General features: G+C 35.2%; 1 protein-coding gene across 12 annotated transcripts in view; it reads right to left on the reverse strand.

Moving 5' to 3' along the window:
• The window catches only part of NBEA (neurobeachin), a 507,179-nt gene that overhangs the window by 167,535 nt on the left and 314,421 nt on the right, over window positions 1–25,223 (reverse strand). For 7 of the 12 annotated variants that reach the window (XM_062615045.1, XM_062615049.1, XM_062615042.1 and 4 more), the window contains 3 exons: window positions 23,665–23,789; window positions 3,504–3,647; window positions 1,202–1,240 (listed from right to left, as the gene is read on the reverse strand). In XM_062615045.1, coding sequence (XP_062471029.1) covers window positions 1,202–1,240; window positions 3,504–3,647; window positions 23,665–23,789 — 308 coding nt within the window. The remainder of the gene's footprint in view (window positions 1–1,201; window positions 1,241–3,503; window positions 3,648–23,664; window positions 23,790–25,223) is intronic. The other 5 variants (XM_062615053.1, XM_062615050.1, XM_062615047.1 and 2 more) reach the window with 1 other exon arrangement.

Raw genomic sequence — 25,223 nt, forward strand, 5'->3', positions numbered from 1 at the left:
TAGTACTATGATGTCTAGATAGAGGGTTTAACATGTTTAGTGCTCGTGCCAGTTGGACTAGCTACCCACTCTGGCTTGGATGGAAGATCAGCTCTTGTTTAGCAGTACTGCTTTCTAGAATTATTTCTATACTGGAGTTGAGTTGCTAAAACTTAGAGCAGTGCTGGGAAGCTGCATCTCACTCAAACCTTCCTGGCACATTTGCACGGTGGGGGATTTCCTTCCAGCTACAGACAGATGTACAAAAGATTCTGTACATTAAGACTAAGACGCATTAAAGGTAGTTGGTGTCTTTCGTTGGGTTTATTTGGATGAGTTGGTCAATCTTCTCATATAATGGAGTGCAGAACATGTATTTATTCTTGCAAGACTGTCGTGAGATTGTAATTCACCACGGCTTACGAGTAAGTCAGATTCTGAGTTGAGTGAGCCCATGCAAATAATCAGACAGATGCCTGCCAAAGCTTTCTGTCTTCCAAAAATAACCCAAAGCCCCATATCCTCTTATTTTTATTTCCTTTTTTCTTTCTAGAAGCTACTCATTAAAGAGCAGCAAAAGACTTCAGGGACACTTTGTTTGGCTAGGACCTACTTGCTGATGCCACCAGCCATATGACAAAATAGATGAAATGTGCTCCAGTTACAGAACATGTATCTTTCAAAAATGTCATTAAGGCTAAATTCTATTCTCAGATGCACACAAAAATTTCTCAGCAAGTCATCTGCAACTTCACAACAAAGAGAAGAGAATGTATTTCTAAAATACATGAAACCTGAGTGGTTCAAATATTCTTTTTTCTTTCTCTTTTTTTTTTTTTTTAATGATTTATTGTAGTGCAAAATCAGTACTTAAAAAAGTTTGGGGAAAGAATATTATCTGTTAAAACGTATTTCCTTTTGAGAATGTCAGCTTACAATATTAGAATACATCCATATTTAACTTGGAAAAAAATCATCTATTAAGCAGTAGGCAAACGGTTAGAAAATATGCATTCTCAGGCTTTTAAGAGAAAAGGTAAGTATTTAAGAGCCCTATTGCAGCATTAGAAAATAGGAAAGGAGAGGAAAAGGAGAAGAGTTAGTAACATCAATTGACTACAGCATATTTGATTGCATTCTCCACAGGTTCAAAATGTATTAAAAAACTGTTAAAATTGACTGGACTATCTCAATTATTAGTTCTAACAGAGATGTGACTTGCCTCTTGAAGTGAACAGTCTGGGAAGAAAAGGAGCTAAAACTGAAACAGAAAAATGTAAAATATTTTAATATGTAAATGCTAAAACAATATCAAAATCTTCTTATAACTCATACTGTAAGACAGCTAAAATACTGCTTTAGTTAAAAATCTTCATGCAAACTTAGAAGTCATAATTCTAAGACTATAATAACATGGAATCTAATTTTTATATTTTATTAAAATGCTACTTAATATAATGAAATCTGCCTTTGCAGCACATGGAATACTGAGGTTATATAATAAAAATATTCAGACTGTAATTATTTAAAAATTCTCCATCCCATATGTAAGTTATCAAGGTGAACTTTACATTGATTTGTGCCACATGGTTGATGAAAAACTATAGAGTTTCTGAAAGAAAGCTATGTTCAGATAACTTTGTATGAACAGTCTCAATCCGTTTCAAACTTTCCCTTTTTTAGTTTTAGCTTCACAAATTAAAATATCATAATATTTATGTTCTCTTAGTTAAAAAAATTCTAAAAACTAAGGTCTCATCTTTTTAAAAGGTGCCTGAATTTCATGGAATAAACAACATTAAATTGTTTTAGTTAAATGGGAGCAATCTTAAATCAATTGAAACCTGGTTTATAATGATTTTGTTTACTTCCTATCCCTTACTGAGACAATCCAAAGCATTGTAAACCAGGTTTAAATTGATTTAAGCTTTAAGGTTAAATTGGAGGCATATCTGAGTATAGAAATTCCAAGGTGTCATTTCACTCTGAACAGTAACTAGATGTATATGATGCTCTGAGATACCACAACTTGACATACCTCAAAGATTTCCAGATCACATACATTGTATCTACACAACTGTTTAGAATTAGAAAAGAATGGACAGTGTGGTTTTATCAAGACCTGCTCAGAACTGTCAGAGCTACTATACGCATACTTAGTTGGAAGCACTATTCTAAGAACACAGTTCTAAGAAACAGTGCTTCTAAGAATTTATCCAAAGCAGGTCTTTTCCTTTTAAAGGTGAACAGGACATTGATCAAGTTATTCCAGTAATAGTCCTGCTTGATGCACTATTTTATTGACTGAGGACAACAGTGTCTCAGCAATGGTTAGCAGCAGATCGAAAAAGCAAGCAGATTGACATATTAACTGTTATAATAACATAGTGGAGGTTGCTCCCAAATAAAAGCATTTACTTGCTCCCTCTGCTCTGCTCTAGTTTCAAAGCATGAGACTAACTTTCATGTAGGCTTTTTTTCTTTTTTAACTTGTTTTTTACTTTTTGTTTTGCCTTTTTTTGTTTTTTAACCATTCATTTATAATCTTATCTTTGCTACAAATTTTCACTACAGCATCAGAAGAAAGTACCGGAGCAAAAGTGGCTATTTTAGTAATTCAGTTATGCAGAAAAAATTCTGAGACATCACAAAACTTCCCCTTAGTGGACCAGTTTAATAAATATATTCCTAAGTAAATTAACCAAAAAAAAAAAAATCATACTGAATTTCACAGTTCTCACATTTTTATCTTGTCTGAGAAGAGACTGAATTTTCAACTTTCAACGTGCTTTCTTCCCAGACTACTTCCCCGTGAAAGTATTGCCTCAAGACAAAGCTGTAACAAACCCTGTTAGAAGATGGATAAAACTGAGACCTCACCGTATACCTTCACTCAGGGAGAAAGGACCAGAATGGCTCTCTCAAGTACATATATACTAAGGACTCATTCCCAGCTCATATGCTAACGAAGTTCACAGCTTGGTTACAGTTTTTCTTTCTTAGTGGCACCTTACAACAGGAAATGTTTTCCCTTGCTGTGGCAGATGGGTTGAGATGCCACTTAACCCCTTGAGAGAAGTGGGTGCCAGGAGGAGCTCAGGTTTCTCTCCACAAGCTGTGTGTCACTTGGGATCAAGGTCATCAAAGCACACAACCGCTCTCTGACTCACAAAACCTGAGTTGTGGAATTAGTCCTCATCTCCATTTTAACCAAAAGAAAAGAGACGTTCCACGGCTGTTTTACAGAATTTTCAGTATGTCGCAGGCAGTAGTAAAAGCACTGCGGTATTGCCCTTTCTCGCATCTCTGCTGAAAGACTAGGCAACAGGCACATGCTTTGTAACCAATTCCCCTAGTTCATGGAACTAGGACATCATATTAAATCTAGAACACAAAGAATCTGTTCATACTGTAATTATATACTTAGTTGTCAATATTAAGACACTAATCACAAAGCTTAAGAAGCAACAAGTTTAAAAGAGCCTTTTGGCTCATACCTCAGTTGTAATGAAAAGCATAATTACCTGCAAGGTTGTCAATCTCCTTCTCTTGGAGCAGGCTAACAGCATCATCATCTCCTTCCAGCATAAGCTCTGTTTCTGCATTTTGATTTACCACAGCTTGACTGCGGAAAGTTTTCTTTGACTTCACTACATCCTCTTCAGTGCCTAAAAAAGTTACAAATGTTGTCAATTTAGCTGAATAATATTTTAAATATAAATCAACCACAGTCAAGTAGTAATAAGATATAAATCATTCATCTTTATTGAAAAAGGAACATTTGCTAAAACTTTATCAAGGTTTACAAAATATGCGTCTTTATTCTGTCTTTCACAATATATCCTGAATAAGATACAAACTTTCACAAAGACTCTCCTGCTTTTAATGATTGTTATTTACACTGCTTTTAATAATTGCTATTTACTTTATGTTCAGTGTTGTTCCATTTGTTTTCTATCTGCAAGAAATTCAGCAGGAGTTCCTTTTCGGTGTCCTGAATCTGCCCTCTGAGAACTCAATTCACCTACTCTAAATTAAAGGAATTCTTTTCAGAAATTCAAAATCTGTCATCATTTGCATCTTAGAGATAGCAGGGACAGGATGACGAAGCAGGCTTATTTCAATATACGAGGTGTGCTATGCAGAGATTCAGAAAAGACTGAAAAAAGACAAGCACAGTGAGGGAACTTTTGTGTGCATCTGTGTGTGTGTTTCTAAGGAGCACAATAAAAATGTTGGTGTATGGGCATGTGGAAACTATGTCAAAGGACTTCACAGGTAGGTCTTACCCTTCCTTCTTGCTTATAACTGACTTCTGCTCAGACTGACATCTCCTTACAGCAGGAACCTTCCTAGGTTTTGGGAAGTTCCTACTAGCATTTGCCAGAGTTCATTCTCATGATATAAAAAATTAATCATAATGAATTAATTATAGTGTGGTCAAATGACAGAATCATAAGTAGCTTTCATATCATAAATAACTTTCATATTCCTGTTGTGACATCAGCTCAGTGTTTCCTTCTTAACTGGGGAGAGGACATTAGCTTTATTTTCAGTACCACAGACCCATAGCAGCCTTATGCAAGAAAGCTTTCTGTTTTTTTTCCTAAACAGAAAGCCCTGCATCTTCACCTTGGACCATATAAGGTATGGGTATCTCCAGTTCTACCAACCAAGAAATAAAACTCAAACATAATCTCTCCTTTCTGTATGACAATTTGGAATTTTTCCTCCTACTAAGCTACAGAATGATGGGTGAAATATGAGGAAAACTAGGCACATGCAGATTTTGCTTGTCTTCTACAAAGCCTGAACTTAAACATGATTGAATACTATTATAGGAGACGCAAAACGATGAAGTGAAGCCCAGTAAGACTCCTGGCCTTGTATTAATACAGGACAAGTAAGAAGAATATAGTAAGTAGATAGATCAGTGGAAACAGATGCATGGATTGGCACTGAAATGTCAGGCAGTCTTGTTATTATAAACAGTGGGGAAGGTGTTATAATTTTATCTCCTACTCTTAGATGAATCTTCTAATTAGTTTGCAAACACAGAGTCATATATAAATAAAAATGCTGGAAGCATATTTTTCTATGAGTGTTTTTACTCTGAAGATCACTACTAGCATGGTGGATATCAGACTCTACTACAGGCCAGGACAACCTCATGTTTTGCATTTCCTAATATTAACCTTTCATATAGTATTGCTATTATCTCAATTTCTATTTCTGAAACGATAAAGCAGGCAAAGACAAACAAGTAAGCAAACCCCCAGTTTTTTCTCCAAGCCCAAAATACAGGACAGCATCTCTCCTGTTTGTTGCTCTTTCCATTAGGACCATACAGATAGTGACAGCAATTAAGACAATATCAATATATACTAGTATACTGTGTTTTGCTGTGTCCAGTTATCAGGCTCATTACCATACTTGTATAGCTTATTACTTAGTACCCTAATTATTTACTTAATTTAAAATTCAATCAAGTATTATTTCCAAGGTTTTTTCCTTTTTTCTTCCTTTTTTTTTCCCCTCCTAATTCACAAAAAGGATCAAGAAATGCAAGAGTTTGGAAAAAAAGAAAGGAGTAATGTGCTGTAACAGACCTTCAATTTTGTTGTATCAGAATTGTCCTGAGTACTTAATTGTTATATCAGGATCTTGTTACACTTGTGTTTACTTCCAGGGAGTTTAGCATTATTTGACACAAGTAATAGATCCTGCTGTGAATACTTGACACTGAAGGAGACCGCGCCTCGGATTAGCTAGCAAGGGGGAGGAAGGAAGCATGAAAATACTGTTCTCTTCCTTTTTGCTAGTTCCAGTGAGTGTTAGAAAAGTTTCAGAGTTTTATAAAATGTGATAATCTTCAAATGAATTACTTCAGAAATACTAATCTGAAGTAATCATAGAGTCAACGCTTCTGCAGTAACCGATTAGTGACAGTCTTTTAAAATTATTTATGCATGAAGATGTATTTTTAAAATTACAAGGAAAATAAGTTCAAGCCCGAAATGATTACCAACACTTACAATGCATCAGAAGAACCTGCAATTTAGCGTATTTTAAATCCCTCGTGATGAGGGTTCCAGTTACCAGATTACAGAAATATTGCCAGACACTGATGTAAGAAATGTGGTAGAGTAGAAAGCATTAAATTAGTTTAGCAAATTTGGAGATTAGCAACAAGATAAATGTTTCTAAAATCCATTCTGCCTTATAATATTAAACATACATTTATCTAAAAGAAATATAGTAAATGGCACTTCTTTGTCTTGATGGAAAAAAGCTCTGGCTTGGCTGTTGTCTAAATTTATCACTTTGTTGAGTGCACCTCAGTTTTGCTGCACTGTACCCAACATTTATCTAAATGAAAGTGTACGAGACCTGGAGTTGCCCTTCAATCACTATATCCTTTATGAGTTAGAGTTCCATTTATCAAAATTACAGCAAGAAGAGTAAGGTCTCACAGGGCTGCCTCATTACAAGGCTTGTAAACACTGTCCTTACAAAGAAATGGTTTAACACCTAACAAATCAAAAACTGATTGGGAATAGAATTTATTTGAGATCATCTATCTTCGGAAGACGTGCTGTACTGAATGCACTTCGTGGCCTTTCTAGCCATTCATCAAGAAATTAACAAGCAAATACCACAGACCACCAGATCTTTCTGGATCCTGAAATGTGAAATATATTCAAAACAGATCTGTCACAGATGTTCTATTTTTATATTTCAAGATGACTTCAAAAAGGTTTTAAAATAAGAGAAGCTTTCCAAATAAGAAAAAAAGAAAAACAAGTTGTCTCTTTAAAACCAGACAACAAACTGAATAAAAAATTATATGACATAAAACTATGTCTAGTATTGTTAACAATGATATAAAAAGGAGAGACGAATAAATGAATACTTAATATTTCAGTGTGTTTGGGAAAAAAAATAATCAAACCTAAAATCATTTTTTTCAAAGCCCCAGCAAAATGACTATGAAATTAAATCCATTTCAGATATTCCATTTAAAACTCTTTGGGACAAAAGGAGTTTGTATTTTAAAGACACGGTATGGAATTGTACTAATGTCAGTTCCTAAGTCTAATTAGAATATGTTTCAAATCCATTAAAATAGGAACAAAGTAAATTGAAACTAGACATAATTTCAAGAAAGCAACATTTTGACATTGGAGTATACAGTCTGGAATTTGCAGATGCTATCAGTTCTTATCCTTATCAAGCTGCTTCTCAAGGGATATTTTTCTAGACCGGGATTTGGAGAGAAGCCTTGAAAAAAGCAGCTAAATATTTCTTAATTTTGCAAATAATTCAATGGAAATAAGTCACTTGGCTCATACTGAAGTCCAAATGAAGTTGATGCCTTCTAATTTCTTGAAACTTGAAGGCTCTGTCTCAAAGATACTTGAAAAGAATGTACGTATAAGATTAGATAAGCTATTAAAAAAAAAAAATGTCTTTTGTTACCTGTTATCACCTTGATAATTTTTTTTTAGATGTGCATGTTAAAAACTGGCTTCCTGCAGTAGCTTCAGGGTAACTGAAAAGAGCCCATCTTTTAAAGAAATTAATCAACCACCACTCCCCTACAAAACTCCTACTTCCATAAGAAGGTATTTTATATTTCTGAAAGGTTATATGAGCTGCACAGTAAAATCATACACTATTGTCAAGAATTTACTAATCTCTCTTCCAGTAGCATTACTTTTTCTTAAACAGAAATTGTTAAGCAGACAAAAAAGAACATACCAAACCCCCATAAAAACCTAATAATTTACCAAGAACTGAAGAATCTCATGTTATTTTGAAGCTACAGCCTCTAGAATTATTTAATACGGACAATATCTAAACAATTTGGAGGTGTGTGTTATTGTTATTGTAACATCTGAATTTTTGCCTATTTTCAATTAAGTCAATAAATTTCCTGTGGTGTTTTGTAGGTTGCAACAGGTTCTAGGGATTCAGTCTAAATTTTAACAACACTGTAACTGTCCAGAGTCACAAAAACTATCCCTAAATAAATTTTTTAAATTAGCAGTACAAACATAACATATTTTTGATTACATTTATGTTTATGTATGCTTATCTTATTAGGTCATACACTAAATACTACAATTTGGTTGAGCACAGGGAGTTTCCAGTTCACTATTTACTTCTATCTGTTTATTATATATTCAAATATAGTGTTTTAAATTTTTTTCTCTTTGTATTTAGTATAAAATGAGGTAAAAAATACGGTTAATTTTAAGGAAAGTTTTCTTGGTAATACTGTAACCAACAAAAGGAGACTACTGCTTCTTATAAAGTTGTTTCCATAGTTTACTTCAACGAATTACCGATAAGGCAATTTATGCAGTGAGTGCTCTTTGATCTTTGAAGAGAGATGGCAGAATGGAAAGTTAACCTCATTTTAATGTTACCTAAATATACTGACAGGAAATTCTAATGTTTCCAAACATCTGGAAATCTGCTTCATGGGATGGTGTTCTTCTTTTCTATAAGGAACCTTTTTCATATATTGTCTTTTACAGTTTTATGTGGCTTCTAAAGGAGCATTTTGACATAAGTAAAGTCTGTTCTCTTTACAGTAAAATGCTGCATTTAATTAAAACCTCTCTTTTATAGCAGCTGAAGTACAGTGTTTGTGAAGCTTAGCTCTCCTCAGAAACTTTTAAGGATTAAGTTGCTTTTTCCTCCTTGCAGATCACTGGTATGTGCTGCTCTATAGAACACTTCTTGTTGCTGGATTTTAATCACGTAAGGTAGTTTTTAATATTTTATTAAATAAAGGAATTCAGAATTAGTTCCTCACAAGAGGCTACCTGATAGGTCATGATATGAACCATGAAATTATATTGCAGGTAAAACAGAATTTATCAACAGTTTGAAAGAACTAAGCTTTTCCTTGGGGTGATTGTTTATCAAAGAAACTTTCACAGAAATAACTAAGATGATGTGTGCACAGAATTAGAATGCAACACTATTTCCTACTTTTTCATTCATCCAACATTATTAATAGTTGAAAATACTTTGAAAAAGTTTGGCTAGATAATCTTCCTGCTTTATATATTCCAACAGTTTAAACCCCTGCTTTCATTGCTAATTTTTACTAACTTGATTAGGCACCAGACCCTTGCAGCAGTCACAGTTATGGAGAGCAGCTGCCTGGGAGCCTGTAAACTGACCTCTACAAAACCCAGCAAGATTAAATCATCGACATGGCGACCACTCCACCCCAGCCTAGCATCTTTCTGCAGGGATACAGAGCCAGCCCTCCTGGGACTGCATTTGCTCCATGGGAAACACACATCAGGTATCCCTGAGTCTGCTCAGAAGAAGGCCTTCTGGCTTTGAGTAGCAGACCGGTGCTGGCATACCTTGATGAACTGTCCCCACCTGTGTCTGCTAGAGTTGTTATTTAAATTGCTATGTGTTTCTGGAACCAGCAGCTTTGACTGCCATATAATTAAGTTTCCCTAGAGAATGAGAGAAGTGACTGTTATTAAAGAAAGGCTGGTTTTAACAGATTTAATAAAAGCCAGAGGAATCTAAATAATATTTTCATTATTAAGGATCTTTGAAGAAATGAGGGAGAAAAAAATCTATGAAAAAATCTATGAAAAAATTCTATGAAAATTGAATAGAAAGTAAAAATTGCACACATTTGTTTTGGAAATCACTCCATGTAAAGTAAAACCAAATCATATTTCAGTTTTCTATAATAAATACCTTAAAATTTAATCATAGGCATTCCATAAATTTTTTTCTCCAATTTTGATACCTAATATCTGACCAAATGATCTTCTTTATATGAGTCATTTGTAAATAAATACTTTACTATTGTGTATGTTTTCATATTAAAAATTCTCAGGAGTTATACATTGTAAAAATGAGACTGACATAAACTATGCCAATGAGGAGACAATAAGGGCAAGACCAAAATGAACACAATTCTCAGGTAAGGCTGAGGGCTTTTAAAACAATAAGTGCTTGTAGTTAAAGTGTTGTATATTTATATAAAATGTCCTACATAAAAATAGTTACCATGTTGGGCATTTGTTATTTTTTTAGTTTACAGATAGGAGAACAGAGTGGTTACAAAATTGATTTTTAGAAGTCGTCACTATTGGCATTATATTTATTTGAGATTTCAGATATTCTGAACATATGAGAAAGGATCCTGCACTAATTCAGCACCGACTATAAATAGCCAGCAAACGTTACAAGGCATTTCAGGTTCCTGAAGAGCAGTCTTCATTCTGACTGGAACCAGAAGTAGTCCTTCTAATGGGAATTTAAAACACTCAAATGTTTATATTTGGATTAAGATGTAGCTTGCCACTGTAAGTTGTACACACAAGAATGGATTCATATTTCATGACTGCTGACCTTTACAAATCCCTGTCAGTTTGAGATGCAGCCTCTCGGTGCATACTGTAGTTTGATAAATTGCAGAAAGAAACCAATTCTCTGATACACTGTGGATCATTTAAACAGGCAAAGATGATACACAAGAAAAATAATCAAGAGCAATAAAATTTTCCTAACTGTATTTCCAGCTATTTTACAGAAGTAAAGTAATAGCTGAGAGGAAAATAACTACATCACACCAACAGTTATTGCTCAGTGGAAAGGACATCAAGGACACTTGCAAGTAAGAGAACTGGATCAATATTAACGCAATTTTCATTTCATGCTTCCCCAACTCCAGTAAGCTGACAATATACTCTGATTATATGAACTGCCTCTGAGTAACATAGAAAAGGTTATTAGAGCAAGAGGTGGAAATGGAATGCACTTTTTATATTGACAGGTCTGCTAATAGAGTGTACTGATTTTAAAAGCTGTGCAATGCGTTTTCACAATTTGGTTTTGACAGCAAAAAGGAATTTCATTTGTCCTTAATTCAAAATATTCACATATAAGCAAAGGTTTCTTAAGGCAGGCCACAGAAGAGGGTAATATAACTATTTCAACAGAAAAATGTAATTAATAAGGTAAGAAACAAAAGGTGATTGAATTTAAATATGTATGGCATGATAATGAAATAGTGAAATAAATCTGCTAAACAATGTATTCTGTGCTTTTGAAACAGCACCTGATAAAGCGCTTTTAAGATAACATATCAGTGAAGAATAGATAATGTCTTAACATTCAGGTCTGGATTACGTCTGGAAAGTTTTACATTAATTCAGAGTTTGAAATGCCTAACCCAAGCACACATTCTCCAGGAAAAGCCATGTTCTGACTCTAGCTGCTGGCGGAGCTTAAAGACAGGATCAAAGTTGTTGGACTTCTAAAGAGGCACACTCCACACCAAGGAATTGAGCCCACATATGCTAACCTCAGTTTTGCTTCCTGCTCACAAAAACGCTCTATCTGAAAAGGCTAATAACAATAAAGACTTGGGAAGAAATTATATGCTCTCTGGAAATAAAAATGCTTGGTGCGTGCTAGCAGCTCAATAGCAATGCAGTGGCATGTGAGAAATGTGATCTTACCTCCTGTACTGGGGTGTTCTACATTAACACTTCTAACTCTTTACCTAACATTTAAAAATTAGAGCCTTCAACTCATGAGACTGGTCCAAACTCCTGTATTTTTTTTTTTTCAAAAGAAAGATATATGTCTAATACTCTGGTCTGTCTCTTAATTTCTTAGTTCTCCCTCTCTGTGGCCAAAGATTGGTTGATTATGTCTTTGCTAGAAGAAAATTTTGCCCCTCACCACTTAAGTTTTTGCTATCAGATCCAAACAAGATCAGCTCTTTGGAAACAGCCATTGTAGAGAGACATAATAGGACAGCTAAAAAATTAATTCCCTAGTGCAGGGAATGAAGGTGTATGGAGTAAATTTAAAATTATTTTATAGTAGCTATTGTAATTCCAGTATAGTTAGGCAACTGTTTTAATTTCTATAGAGACTACTTATTTACAGAAGAACACCTCAACAGCTCATGCTCAGTGCTTTGAGAAACCCATTTGCCAACATATCTGAAATGATTTTTGCTTTCTAGAACGGTAATCTTTTTAAATGAAGTTCTGCTCTTTTTTGACATAGAGAAGGAACATCTTATGCAGTCTTTACACAGAAAAAATCTCCTATACATGACATAATGTCTCCTGTAACTGTTTCTTAAAAGGATTGTCCCATTATATATAAATAATAAATTTGCCAATATAATACTGTCATTAGAACATCTAGATTTACTTGACAGTACTTTGTCTTTTACTGTGCACAAATTTAATTTCGCTCTCCCACAGATCAGTGCATCTTTAAAACTGGCATACATAATTTTCACTTCAGGAGCAACAGTAACTGGTGGGAAAAACTTTCTATTTTTGTGTAGATCAATGCCTACAGCAACACTAGACAAAGGGCAGCACCCACAGGATATACACATTTGTGAGGCAGCAGTGTGGACCTAACACTGGGATATTTGTGTTTAACTCTTAGTGCTGTTAAGGGTCTATGCACTAGTAGCGACAGCGCTTCTATTTGAGCCAGGCTTCTGTAAATAAAGTTCCTTTGACATAGTAATTATCTATCAATAGCAATTATCTATAAAAATATCTATTTAGAGAGCAATTATCTATGCAATTAAAATCAAATCTTCACTATTTACGTGATTTAGGACAGAATTTTACTCTGCTTTTGTTGTTTATTTTTTAAAACTGTATCTGCAGTTATAAAACATCTTTGTTTCATGCAGATGAAAAGTGAAATAGTAGCGGTACACAAAATATCATTGAGATAAAGTAGATTCTGAGGGTCTATTATTGAAACAGCTCAATGAGATAATCAAGAAGATTTTCACATTTTTGCCTCTGAAATAGGTAAATGGTAATCACTGTCCCAGGTAGAAAGCCTGCATGAGTATTAAGGAGAGCTAACTCACAGAAATCTTAGCAGCAGTCAGCAGTAAAGAAAAAAAGGAAAGCAGTATTTTATTTCACTTTCCATTAAACTGCCACGTGAGGCCTTTGATGTCTTTGATTCTGCTTCATAAAGATTGTAAGAGAATGCAAACCTTCCCTCAACTGCAGGGATAACTGTAAAATGTCTATGTCTATGTTAAATTTGCAAGCACTAGCAACACTATTTTCCATTCAGACTGGAACTGAGATGCTATTTAGGCAACATGATCACCTTTTTTAAGGGCACAGGATTGAATGACTGGTGCTGTATGGCAAAAGAGACACCAATAAAAACACTCTACATGCATCAAGCATAGTTCTTTGAGCTGGGAAAGTTTATCTGTTGTAGGTGATGTTCAGGGCTTTACACAAATATGTTGGCAGATACACCCTTTAGGCATACAACAGGGATAAGAAAAAAGTCATGTAATGATGTAGCATACATGATGTGGAAAACAAAATTAAGTATATAACTGGAAATGTGTATAATATGCTGGCTGATAAAAATCTTAACAAGGTGTCTCTTCCTTGTCATGGTGGTTAGTGGTATATTTGAGAACTTTTCCATAAAATGTATTTGGGTTTTAATATGGTGCTTTCACCAGATGTTTCTGCTTCCCTACCTGTACCTTGCACAATGCTGAAACTCATAAAACTTTCCAGTTGGTTTCACTACAATGGTACTTTTTTGTGTGTGTTTCAAAGAAAACAGTATAAAATGAGTAAAATAAAATTAGTGGTATTGAAGAACTCGCAGTACTTGTAGTGATACGGAATAGCTAGGGCACACGTACATAAGTCTTTGTTTTTTGTGTCCAAGTCTTACTATTTACATAAAACCTCTATGATAATTTTAATGTGATATAATAGAAATAGATTTTCTGTGATAAATGTAAAGTAGTGCAATGTAAAAAGATTAGTAAAAATACTTAGGTATATTAAAATATATATTGTCGCTGAAAATGAATTAATTTATTTTTGTAATCTGGACATACGGATTCCATTTGCTTTGTGAGAGACAAGGAGTCACCTATATCCAAGATTCTTGCAATCTGACCCTGTCGACTTAATCTTTACCTTGCAAGTAGCTCAGAGGCTCTCAGAACCTGAGCCCATTGCCTAAAAGCCTGTCATGCCTCCTACTGGCTGCCAGAAAGTCTTTTAAAATCTGTACGATGAACTAATGGCTCTCCATTCCAGACATGTGCTTGGCAGGCTGTCCCAGCCAGGTCTTCATTAAACACCATCCTCCACACAGGCAGAAATGGAACTTCACCTTGCATTTTTAGACCTGTGTCATCCAGCTTTGGCTTCTTTACTCAGTTATGTGTGTTACTAAATATTTGTTTCACGTAAAAAAATATAGATATTTTCACTTACTCATATACAAAATGGAGAACAGAGACCTGCAGTCGAACAGACATCAGGAATAAGAACAGTGTTGAAAATGTAAAACCAGACTATTTTTGCACTTTTAACCAGCCAAAGATGTTTTATAGTGCTGTTACTCCTTAATATGGAGTCTTAAAACACAGAAAATAGGAGGTAAGAAAAGCACACAGTGAAACCTGAGTCCCAAGAGCTACATTCACCCATCTGTGAAAGGTGTCCCGAAGGACTATTATTAGACTTTCACTGAAAGAATGTTCTTCCAAAATGCTTCTGAGATGCACTGAATATACATGGGTCACTAACTTCTACTTCTTTGTCAATTAACAATAGAACTGAATTAATAGAACAAATACACCCTTCATGTGGGTTTGGAAACATTTCACACCATAGTAATTTACGGGTTTCAGTAAGTACATTAATTTTGCAGAACAGACCAATATTGTTTATTCTTTTCATGTGACAATGTAACAGTGAAAGGAGAAAAATGCAGCTAGAATTCTAAGACTGGCAATGGTTGCAATATTTAGGTCTTAGGAATGGTTTTGCAGGCCAATTTGATTACTTCAAGAACATTCTGAAGTCATATGCTTTCAGATGAAGAAGCAAGAAATAGAAGTAGTTAACTGCTGGTAAAAAGCCAGAAAGTTCTACAGTAAAATCTATTAGCTCAGACCTGTAACAGTAGCTAAAATCCAGGTCATGCCAGCTAACCTGCAAATCTCAGAGGAAAGGCATTTGAAACCATTACAGAGGTTTTGAAGGAAAACAAAAGTTTTCATATCCTATTTGGCTCTGTGAAAAGCCTGAATAAGAGTCAGTATCAATATTCTGACATTCAAGATTTGAGGAAATAATTACAAAAATTCAACTACTTCATGAATCTGTACTTAAAACTTATTATAAAGCTGCTATAGAAATTCCTATGCTAGAAATAGCATATAACAGGGAGCAGACATTTAGAGACTGCAAAAGACTGTTGGGATGCAATTGTAACTCATTTTTGTCACCTAGCCAAACAGCAGAAGGTCAGACACTGAGTGCTCGATACAACTCAGGACAGTAGTGTGCAGTACTCTACCTAAGCAAACTCCATTACAGTTTACACCTTGGAGGTGTCTTCCATTATATTACAAGTTATAAGAATGAGAATTATCATAACAGTAGATACATTTAATGAGAATATACTTACAATTGGGGGGGGGGGGCAGGGCTAAGAAGTACTAGAAAGACCAAATTAAATCTAGTATTTCAGATTTAATTATTCTCATGATTAGGATTTTGTTTTGCAGATCCTCCAAGTAATACCTGTTGTAGGATTTTATTCCTGGACTTTCTCTAAACAAATTTCATTTTCATCTGTATCTGACAATTACCATGTAAAATATTAAGATGACACAATTGTCATATTTTCCCTATAACCCTATGAGGATGAAATGTTTGGAAGTTTATTTGGAGAAGCAGTGGATGGCACTGTTGGGCTACAATTATAAGGCTGTAGATGCAAATCTTAAATTGTTATACTTAGAAAACCACACAGATTTTTGTGACTTCTTCAGGCACACAGTTTGAATATAAACTAATTCAGAATACACTGGAGATTTCACAGTGTGCAAGTTAGCTCATATACTGAGCTAACTTAGACAGGGGAGAATTAGGTTAGATATAAGGAAGAAATTCTTTATTGTGAGAGTGGTGAGGCACTGGAACGGGTTGTCCAAGGAAGCTGTGAATGCGCCATCCCTGGCAGTGTTCAAGATGCAGGTGCCAGTATATATATACTGGGGCTACTCAGATGAAAAGCAGCTCTGTAAAAAAGCACCTGCGGGTCCTGGTGGACAGCAAGTGGGACATGAAACACCAATGTGCTCCTGATGCAAAGGTTAATGGTATCGTGGGCTGCATTAAGCAAAGCATTGACAACAGGCTGATACAGATGATCTACTGAGCACTGGTGAGGCCACACCTGGAATGCTGTGTCAAGTTCTGGGCTTCTGAATACAAGAGAGATATGGACACATCAGAGAGTCCAGCAAAGGGCCATGAAGATGATGAAGGGACTGAAGCACCTCTCATATGAGGAAAGGCCGAGAGAGCTGGGACTATTCAGCCTGGAGAAGAGAAAGCTCAGGGGAGATCTTATCAGTACTGTAAGTACCTGAAGGGAGGGTGCAATGAGGATAGAGCCAGGCTCCTTTCAGTGACAGGGCAAGAAGAAATGGGGGAAAAGTGAAAAGAGGAGGTTCCCTCTGAACATTCGGAAACACTTTCTGACTCTGATGGTGACCAACCACTGGCATAGGTTGCTCAGGGAGGCTGTGGAGTCTCCACCCTTGGTGGTAGTTAAAGCTTTCTGGAGACAGTCCTAGATAACCTGCTGTAGGCGGTCTTGCTTGAGCAGGTCCCTTCCAACCTCAGTAATTCTGCAATGATATGATATGTAAATCTGCATTTCTCAAAAAAAAATTTATGAATATTAAAGTAACTTGTCATGGATTGCATTTCTAGTATTAATCAATTTTTTCCGCTCTATTTTTAAGCTCACGAGAAATTACATAAAATCAATCTTGAACATCAAGATACAAATAATCTAGAGTTTTAAAAATATTACTGAAGACAAAGTTCTGGCAATTGTCTACTTTAACCTCTGGCTCCATTATAAGAATCACAGAAACTCTGAGGCTAGAAAGCATCTCTGGAGATTGTCTAGTTCAATCCTCTGCCCAAAGCAGGGCCAGTTAAAGCAGGCTGCCAAGGACCTTGGCAAGCTGGGTTTTTGATATTTCTGATGATTGAGGCTATTCAACTTCTCTGGACAACCTGTTCCATTGTTTGACTGCCATTACAGGGAAAAAAAAAAAAGTTTTAATTTACGTTTAAATAGAATGTTCTGTATTTCTGTTTGTGCCTGTTGCCTACAGTCCTGTCACTAGGGAGAGAAGTCTGACACCATCTTCATTCTCTCCCAAGAGATATTTACACACAACTAGACGGCCCTCTTGAGCCTTCCCCCTGAGCTAAACAAGGACTATCTAAATAGTATCTGATCAGTTTAGAAGTAAAAGAAGCCTCCAGAAGGATCTACAAACTCAACTATGACAGCAAATCTGCTCATATAGATACAGTATAGAAAGCAGTATTTCATAGACAGAACTGAAAGCTAAATTAGGTCTTTAATCTCTTACATCCAGAATGCTCTCACTGCAGATACACCTAGAAAAGTAACTGGGTTTTATGCACCCAGTGGGCCTGCTAGCAAAACTCTTACAGGTAATGATTCGGTCTCTATCAGTTTTCTTCAATTTGCTTTCAGTTCTGCATTAGTTACTAAAAAATGCTGCTTTCTTAAAGATATATCTGCAATTGGTTTTGTTGAAACAGTTTGGGAAATATGGTAGGCATATTCAATATGCACAGACAAAAGATAGGGTGAAGATAATGAAGTTAGAGGGCATTATGAAGCTGAGAAGTAAATGAATGCTGTTAGATATACACCATTTATGCAGAGTTTATTTCACAATCTTGAAATTACTGTAAACAATGGTGGCACTTTCACAAACAAAAAAGACCTCTAGGTTGTCAGCAATGACGTTAGTGCCAAGAACCTAATATATCAAAGTGTAGAAACCCAAATTCAGGATGTCTGGAAATGAAGACTAGCTTTTAGGTGGGAATTCAGACTTCCTAGATTAAGGTGTTTGATTTTACAGCAAAGCTTCTGAAGAGAGATGAAATTGATATCTTCAGTCCATGGGACATTTTTATTTCTTAAAATGTCTATCATCTGAAAATGTTGAGTTTGCAAAACTGACTTAGCTTTCTGGAACAACATTTGATGCATGCCAAATTAAACGAGCTTCTTACCAGTTTCTCTGGAGTCTCCTGCCTCCATTGTGTTCTAAGACTGGCTGAAGTAGGCAGGAAGCTCAGCAGTTCAGGAGATGGAAGTCAAGAGCTGCGGGAATCAACTGCTCTGGACTTCTCAACACTGAAGGTTTGCTTTATTGTTTAGAGTTACAGTTACTGAAAGTCCATCTTGCTACACTTTTCTTTAATACTGAGGACCCTCAAAAATTGAATCTTTCTTTAGGAATACCCAGAGTCCCTGTTCTGAAGACAGTCTCTGACTTGAGTATGGGTTGCCATGGATTTCAGACTTCCAGTTTCATAGCAGGGAACCCAGGCAAGGTAGTGGTTACCTGAAGCTAAATGGTCTGTGAATATAAATCCTTCATCAGCCTGAAGGAATCATGCCTCCAATTCTTTGAAAGTCTATCAAAATCCAGCTGCTTTTATGAAAGCAGATTTCAGATTTGCACATTTCAGATTTCAAAACCTGATGTTTTTTAATTGTTTATATAATGAAACCATATTCCTGATGATGACCATGCACAACATTTGCTGAAACTCAAAGCACTAATGACAAGTCCCTGAAGGGGCGATATACAGTCTGCTTCAGCTAGGACCACTCTTGAAATAAAGTTGCTAATTAGATGTCCAAATGCATAATGGAATGAGTAACTTCAAATATGCAAGATCAAAAGCAATTGCCATATTGCACATGTAAGACATAGCTACAGCTTTGTTTCAAAACTTGAACGTATTATACATTATATTATGAAGCATTATGAAGGCTTTTTTTCTTTTATAGTTTTGTTTTTTCTATTTTTCTTTATTTTTTTTTCTTTTTCATTCTAAGCATTCAGGATCTGTAAAGATAATTGGCTTAACAGCCCAAATATTCTTGAGCACAGACACTAGAAATATTTGACCAGCTAACATACATATGTTTAGAACATGGGCAAAGAGTTATTCATGTTTATTTCCTCCAGTGCAGACTAGAAAATGTGGCCTTTCTTGGACACCCTATATGTGCAAATGGTTTGTGAACCACAATCTTCAAAGACTGAAGGACCAAAGCTTAATAGATTAACTATTTTGCTCTTCAGATGACCTTTGTTGAGCAGTATTCTGTCTCACTGGCAGGGTGGTACAGTAGTGTCTCATCTATACTAATCTCCAATGACTGCAAACTGTAAGGTGATTAACTGGAACAGACAGTTCTTTCACCACATGTACAGAATTACTGGGTCATATCTGCATATGTCATGCATTTATTGGTAGCAAAATTTGGGGAAGTAGAGTTTATAATGTTTTATACAATCCATTTTTCTTTCTTTTCAGTCTACAGTTTAATCAATTACATTGAAATGTTATCTAAACTTCAAATAAAAACTGTTTAAAATCCATTGACACTATAAAATTAAAACTCTGCTAAGTAAAGTTTCCAGATAGTTCAAAATCCCATTATAGCCTGCATTTTGATACTGCAGGAAGTAGCATCCCTTCAGCTTCACAAAAGGAAGAAATGAATCTATATTTCCATGTAAGTGAGAATTTAACTAAAACAAAAGGGTGCAGCAGATGATGCAATGCTGAACCAATTATGCTTGAATTTTAAATCTAGATATGAAAGTCATTTTAACAGATTACAGACAAATCCGATGCCTTATACCAAATCTTAGAAATGGAGGAGACTAATCCAAAGGCAAAATTTCTCCAGTACATCTCCTGTAAATGCTGCTATGACTTGGATGTACCTACAGTTTCAAAGTACAGCTTAACCATAGGAATAAGCTATAATTTTTTAAACACTTGTATATAGCCATATAAATATGTTACAATTTCTCACTGCAATATTTTTTACTTATCAGACACTTCAAACACATATATGTGTATGTGTGTGTCCGTAGATGCACACACGCATACATATATGTATGTATATTATATTTTATCAAAACCAGACATCTGAACATCAGACATACAGCAGCTGACTAACAGACTGTAGTCAAATAGAAGCTTCAGTCACTTGCCCTGTAGTAGACATTTTTTGAGAGAATATTGTTTTCCAATAGATTATACAATATTGTTTTCCAATAGATTATACAAAATGTTTCCTACAGGAAGTAGTCACATATCAGCTAAAATTATAACCTTTTTTAAATAATCTTTTTAAGGTAGAATTTATCATTTGTTGTAATTTCTCTAAAACAAACATACAGATCATAGATACAGTTTTAATTTCCAAGACTCTTCTATTCCTTGATGACTGCAAGTATTATATAATTACAGTATCCATACATCCACCATCAACTCTGATTTAATACTAGAGTGACTGTAGAACACTTTTTTATTTATCAAGGTCATATTTTGATGGCTGCAAAAGCTTAGATAAATCAAGTGTTATGCAGGCACATCTCCAAGGTATCTGGAGATTCTCTCATCTGCAGTACTCAGCACATCTTATTATTTACTGCCAAAGAAATGACTGATTAATTTTGTCATCTTTGCTCTGTGATTTTTGCTCAGCTGAAACTGTCTGCCCTCTTCTGCAATGCCTGATCAGACCTATTTAAGCTGATGCCTTTGATCGTAGACACTGAGGAGCTTTCTGACTTAGGCTTTGACTAAACATTCCTCCATTGTGATATTTATGCACAAAGTCCTAAATGATAACTGACAGTCATTGTAGATAACAAAAACTTGTGAGATGTTTCCACTATTTTACTGTTGCTCAAAATAGCTTTACTTGTACTAGAGGTATCAGTCAAGGCGAAAAATTGCTATTAATATAACAAAAGCCCAACAAATTTTGCTGTGTTGAATAGTTTATTTCTCACAAACAAAATGTCTGAGGTCAGAAAAAAAAACAGCAAAACTACTACTGGAAAACTATGCACTATGATTTTTTCAAAATGCTTTAATTTCTTTCTGTAGTGTTGTATCATGCTTAGTTTGGGAAGCTAGGGGCATTGTACTACCAAACTGTTTCAAACAGAACTATCAAAACAAATCTAATAAAAAAAAAAACCCACAATGAAAGTTAAAGCCTGTGGAAAAAAATCTGCCTCCAGCTCTTTGTTAATCACATTCCAACACCAGAGGCTAAAAGTACATCAAACTGCACCAAATCCATTTCACATGACAACCTCATAAATTATTCAACTCATTAGTAACACCAAGAGGCATAAAAATATCATCAGTGTTAAGGATGCTTTCTTACAGAGAAAGGTCAGCTAGAAAGTTTCAGTATTAAAATCCAAAGGCTTAAGCCTCTCAAAAGTAAGTACATCTAGATAGAATCCACAAATTATAACTTTAATGCATGCTGTTTTAAAATTCCAGATGTTAATTTTAATACATGTCCAAAGTTAGAATGATTTGTTTTAATTCTGCATTCAAGACAACTTCAGTCTATTGTGATTTTTATGCAACCACTAAGTTTGATGCACACCACCTCTAAATACACCTGCACTTTAATTTTCCTCTTTGTTGAATACACTAACAGGTGAGTAGCATGAAATTAGATTGGATACAAGGAAAAAGTTTTTACTGTAAGGGTGGTGAGGCACTGGAATAGGTTGCCCAAGGAAGTTGTGAATGCTCCATCCCTGGAAGTGTTCAAGGCCAGGCTGGACAGAGCCTTGGGTGACATGGTTTAGTGTGAAGTGTCCCTGCCCATGGCAGGGGGGGAGGAACTGGATGATCTTAAGGTCCTTTCTATCCCTAACTATTCTATGATTCTATGGAAACAATCCAGTATGAAACCACTTCAGTTTTTCTATTTGTTTTTCTTGTAGCTTTGTCTTTTAGACTAGCTCTACTACTAGGCAGCTGTCACCGGCATTAAAAAACTAGAATACAGAACTACATAAATGGAGGCAATCTCTGCAACATGCTGAAACTGTTTAAGTGCAAGCTGTATCACAGTCCTCATAATAAATCCAAACAGAACCCAAACCATTTTCAGCATCCTTTGAGTGCAATCTTATCCCAAAGATACAACACTCCTGCTCTAAAGGCATGAAACAAGTCCATATAAGTAAATGGAAAGCTACTGTTATTTTAAAAACAGGATAATACCAAGGCTTAAAACTTTGCAATAGCATATAAATCAGATTTTTTCCTATTTTAATGTTAGTTCAATATAAAAATTTGAAAATATGTTTAAGTGTTCTTATACCTGTATAACATGTAAAACCCATGCTTTTGATGGTTATTTGCTTGCAAAACCAACATAGCAATTAGCACAGTTTTGCATCTGCCTTTCATAAGATCTGTATTTTGATGTTTTGGAAGAACATGGTGAATATAACCCTTTGTCAAATATGAAATGCTATATACTACTGGGGGAAATATCTTCCTTAACCCAACTTACAAACAGTTTATGACTGAAGACCTCCATATGATAGTCTTCATGTTTAAGTAAGTATTAAACTACACTAGCTAGTATAACTGCACACACATATACTCATTTGTATGCCTAACCTTGTTTGAATCCCAGCTATTTGCCTCAACAGCCCGCAAAGCTGGTGAAATGTGTAGGTCATACAGAGTTAGCTTTACATCTATCACACTCAGAACTTCTGGCAACATTAGCCTTTGGCTACAGATCAGCTGAAAGGTTCAACTTGCTTTGTACAGATTACTTCAAGTTTTTACTCCTAAATGCTAAAGAAACACAGTTGTTTTGTTGTTTTTTTTTTCAGTACTACTGACTAGGACTGAGTAGAGAAAAAAGAAGGACAGAAAACATAATGTTCTTTAAAGAACTGCTTTCCTTGATATGTTAGGGAGATACCCCAGCTTAAACATTAGAAATATATTTGCTTTAGACTTCTGGAGTACTCAGATTCAGTCTGCTGTACAGAAGTCACTAAACATATGAAACTTTTTGATGATATAAAGGAATTTGTAAGCATGCTTCTCCTTCTACTTTTATACTTTAGCTACCTCTCCAAGAAAATCAAACATCATCTAATCTTTAAGTTTCTAGAGCCTCCTTTATAGTCAGTTCACTACTCAAAGCGTAAGTATCCTTAAAATAATGATTATAAATAAGTTCTTATGTATGTCATGATTTGCAGGGAAAAAAAAATTACTTTTGACTGAGGTTATTCATGCCGGGATAAAACTTCTGATAGTATTTAAAAACAGTTAATTCCTCATCCATGAAAAGTCTCGAATGGAACTATTACAACACATAAGTTTGATGGCCTAACTGTTTTGTTCTGTCACTCCAGACAGGCAAGTTGAGTTACTTGTACTGGTGTCTCAAAATTAGCGCCTGGGAATGCTAGAGAGGTATAGCGTGAATCTCTTAGGGGTCAGATAATTCTACAGCTGACAAGCTCAAGTCTTCTGGTTCATTAAAGTATAAGAATTGAAAGAATTCCTTTTCTAAGAATATGTTGTCCTAGGAATTCTCAGCACAGTCTTTAGAAAGGAAAGGACATGATTTTCAGGGATTCATGGATACAAAAAAACCCATCATAAGCTATATTTTTAAGCAGGAGTTAGTACTGACCATATTCCACAGCAGCTTTTAGGAGAGCATCAGCATGAGTAGACCCAAAAGCATTGCGAACAAATCGCCTCCGCCGACGCAAATCGTCTTCCCAGTAATCCAAGCGCCAGAAGTCATGCAGTTGGCTGTGAAATAAAGAACACACACATCAGCACCTACCACAGCTTGAACTGTATTTACATACATTATAGTATAATTTCATTGCTGCTTTTCTATTTCAGGAATACAATCTTGTGAAAAAATGTATTACTAAAGCATACAATATTCTAACGATTCTTTACATACACTTATATATTATAAACCTCAGCTCTGCCTGCCTCAAAATGCTCTGCCTGCTGCTAAAAACATTAATCATGCTGAGCCCATTAACAAATGCAGCATCAAATTACAAGTATTAATGGCACAGCTTGCTTTCTTTTACAGTGTTTTTAACAAGTCTTGTAAATCACAGAATGAACCTCAGTGCAAATAGTTTGCAATTTAATGACTATGGTCCCTTAGCAGACTGAACTTAGAAGTATAAAATATTGCCCACTTGAATTTTGTGGAACTATGATTAAACTAATGTGCTGAAATATTCATTGAAATAATTCCCTACTGCCCCTAGCAACCTGAGAAAATTGCAGTTTTATTCATTATTAATAACACTGAATTAGAGCAGCAAAAAAATTCCAACATGTGGTAATTGTCTTGGTAAATTATTATGCCAGCACTAACAGAGTACTAGGATGATTTTATAGCTTCCAGCTAATACAAGCCATTAACAGCCATGGCCATCTTTGCATTACATTGCCTTTTTACATTCAAAAGCCATATTAAAGTTCTGTAGACTGACAGAAGCCATAGTTAATCTATATTCAAGTCAAAACAATCATATATATAATCATCTGGTATTCAGCTTTGGTTCTAAAGAAATTACGATCTCCACTTTCAGACAACTTCTTGACCTTATCAACACTAACATCTCCCATGTCAATTTTATAAGTATGTTGTGAGATATTTGGGCAAAGCTGTATTTTAAGCCAGCATTAGAAAAAAAAGTTTTTGGATTACTATCAAATACCCAGAATGTTTGTGGATGCATCCTTAATAGCAAAATCTTAAATGAACACACAATGCAGTTAAAATGATTCTGCAGATCATGACCTTTCATATCATAACCAAGGAACAAATGCTTTAAACCACTTTCAGTCTATTTGCAGAACCCTGGAGGTGTGTCGTCAAAAGAAAGATGAAAAAATAAAGGAAAGTTTTCAACCCATAAGTATGGGCTATATCTTTTCTAGATTTTACCATGCGTCACTTCAGCCACTGTTTTCTATATTGCCTTCATTTTGAGAAGCTACGTGCTTGTAGCCTCTTCCAGAGAAAACGCAGAATTATGCTATAATGTGGAACAGACCTTTTCATTTTTTACAGTCTTAATCCTTTTTTTTTTTTTTTTTTTGTGCTTGCATGAGTTCTTGTCCAATTTTACTAACGGCTGTCATAAAACCTGGATCAGTTCTGGAGCACACGGCACAAAGGTGAGTGGATGTTCCAGCACAAATTCTAGTTAC

The sequence above is a fragment of the Pezoporus occidentalis genome, unplaced genomic scaffold (genome assembly GCF_034315485.1).
Source record: "Pezoporus occidentalis ecotype Australia unplaced genomic scaffold, CSIRO_AGI_Poc_V1 ctg18, whole genome shotgun sequence".
NCBI lineage: Eukaryota > Metazoa > Chordata > Aves > Psittaciformes > Psittacidae > Pezoporus > Pezoporus occidentalis.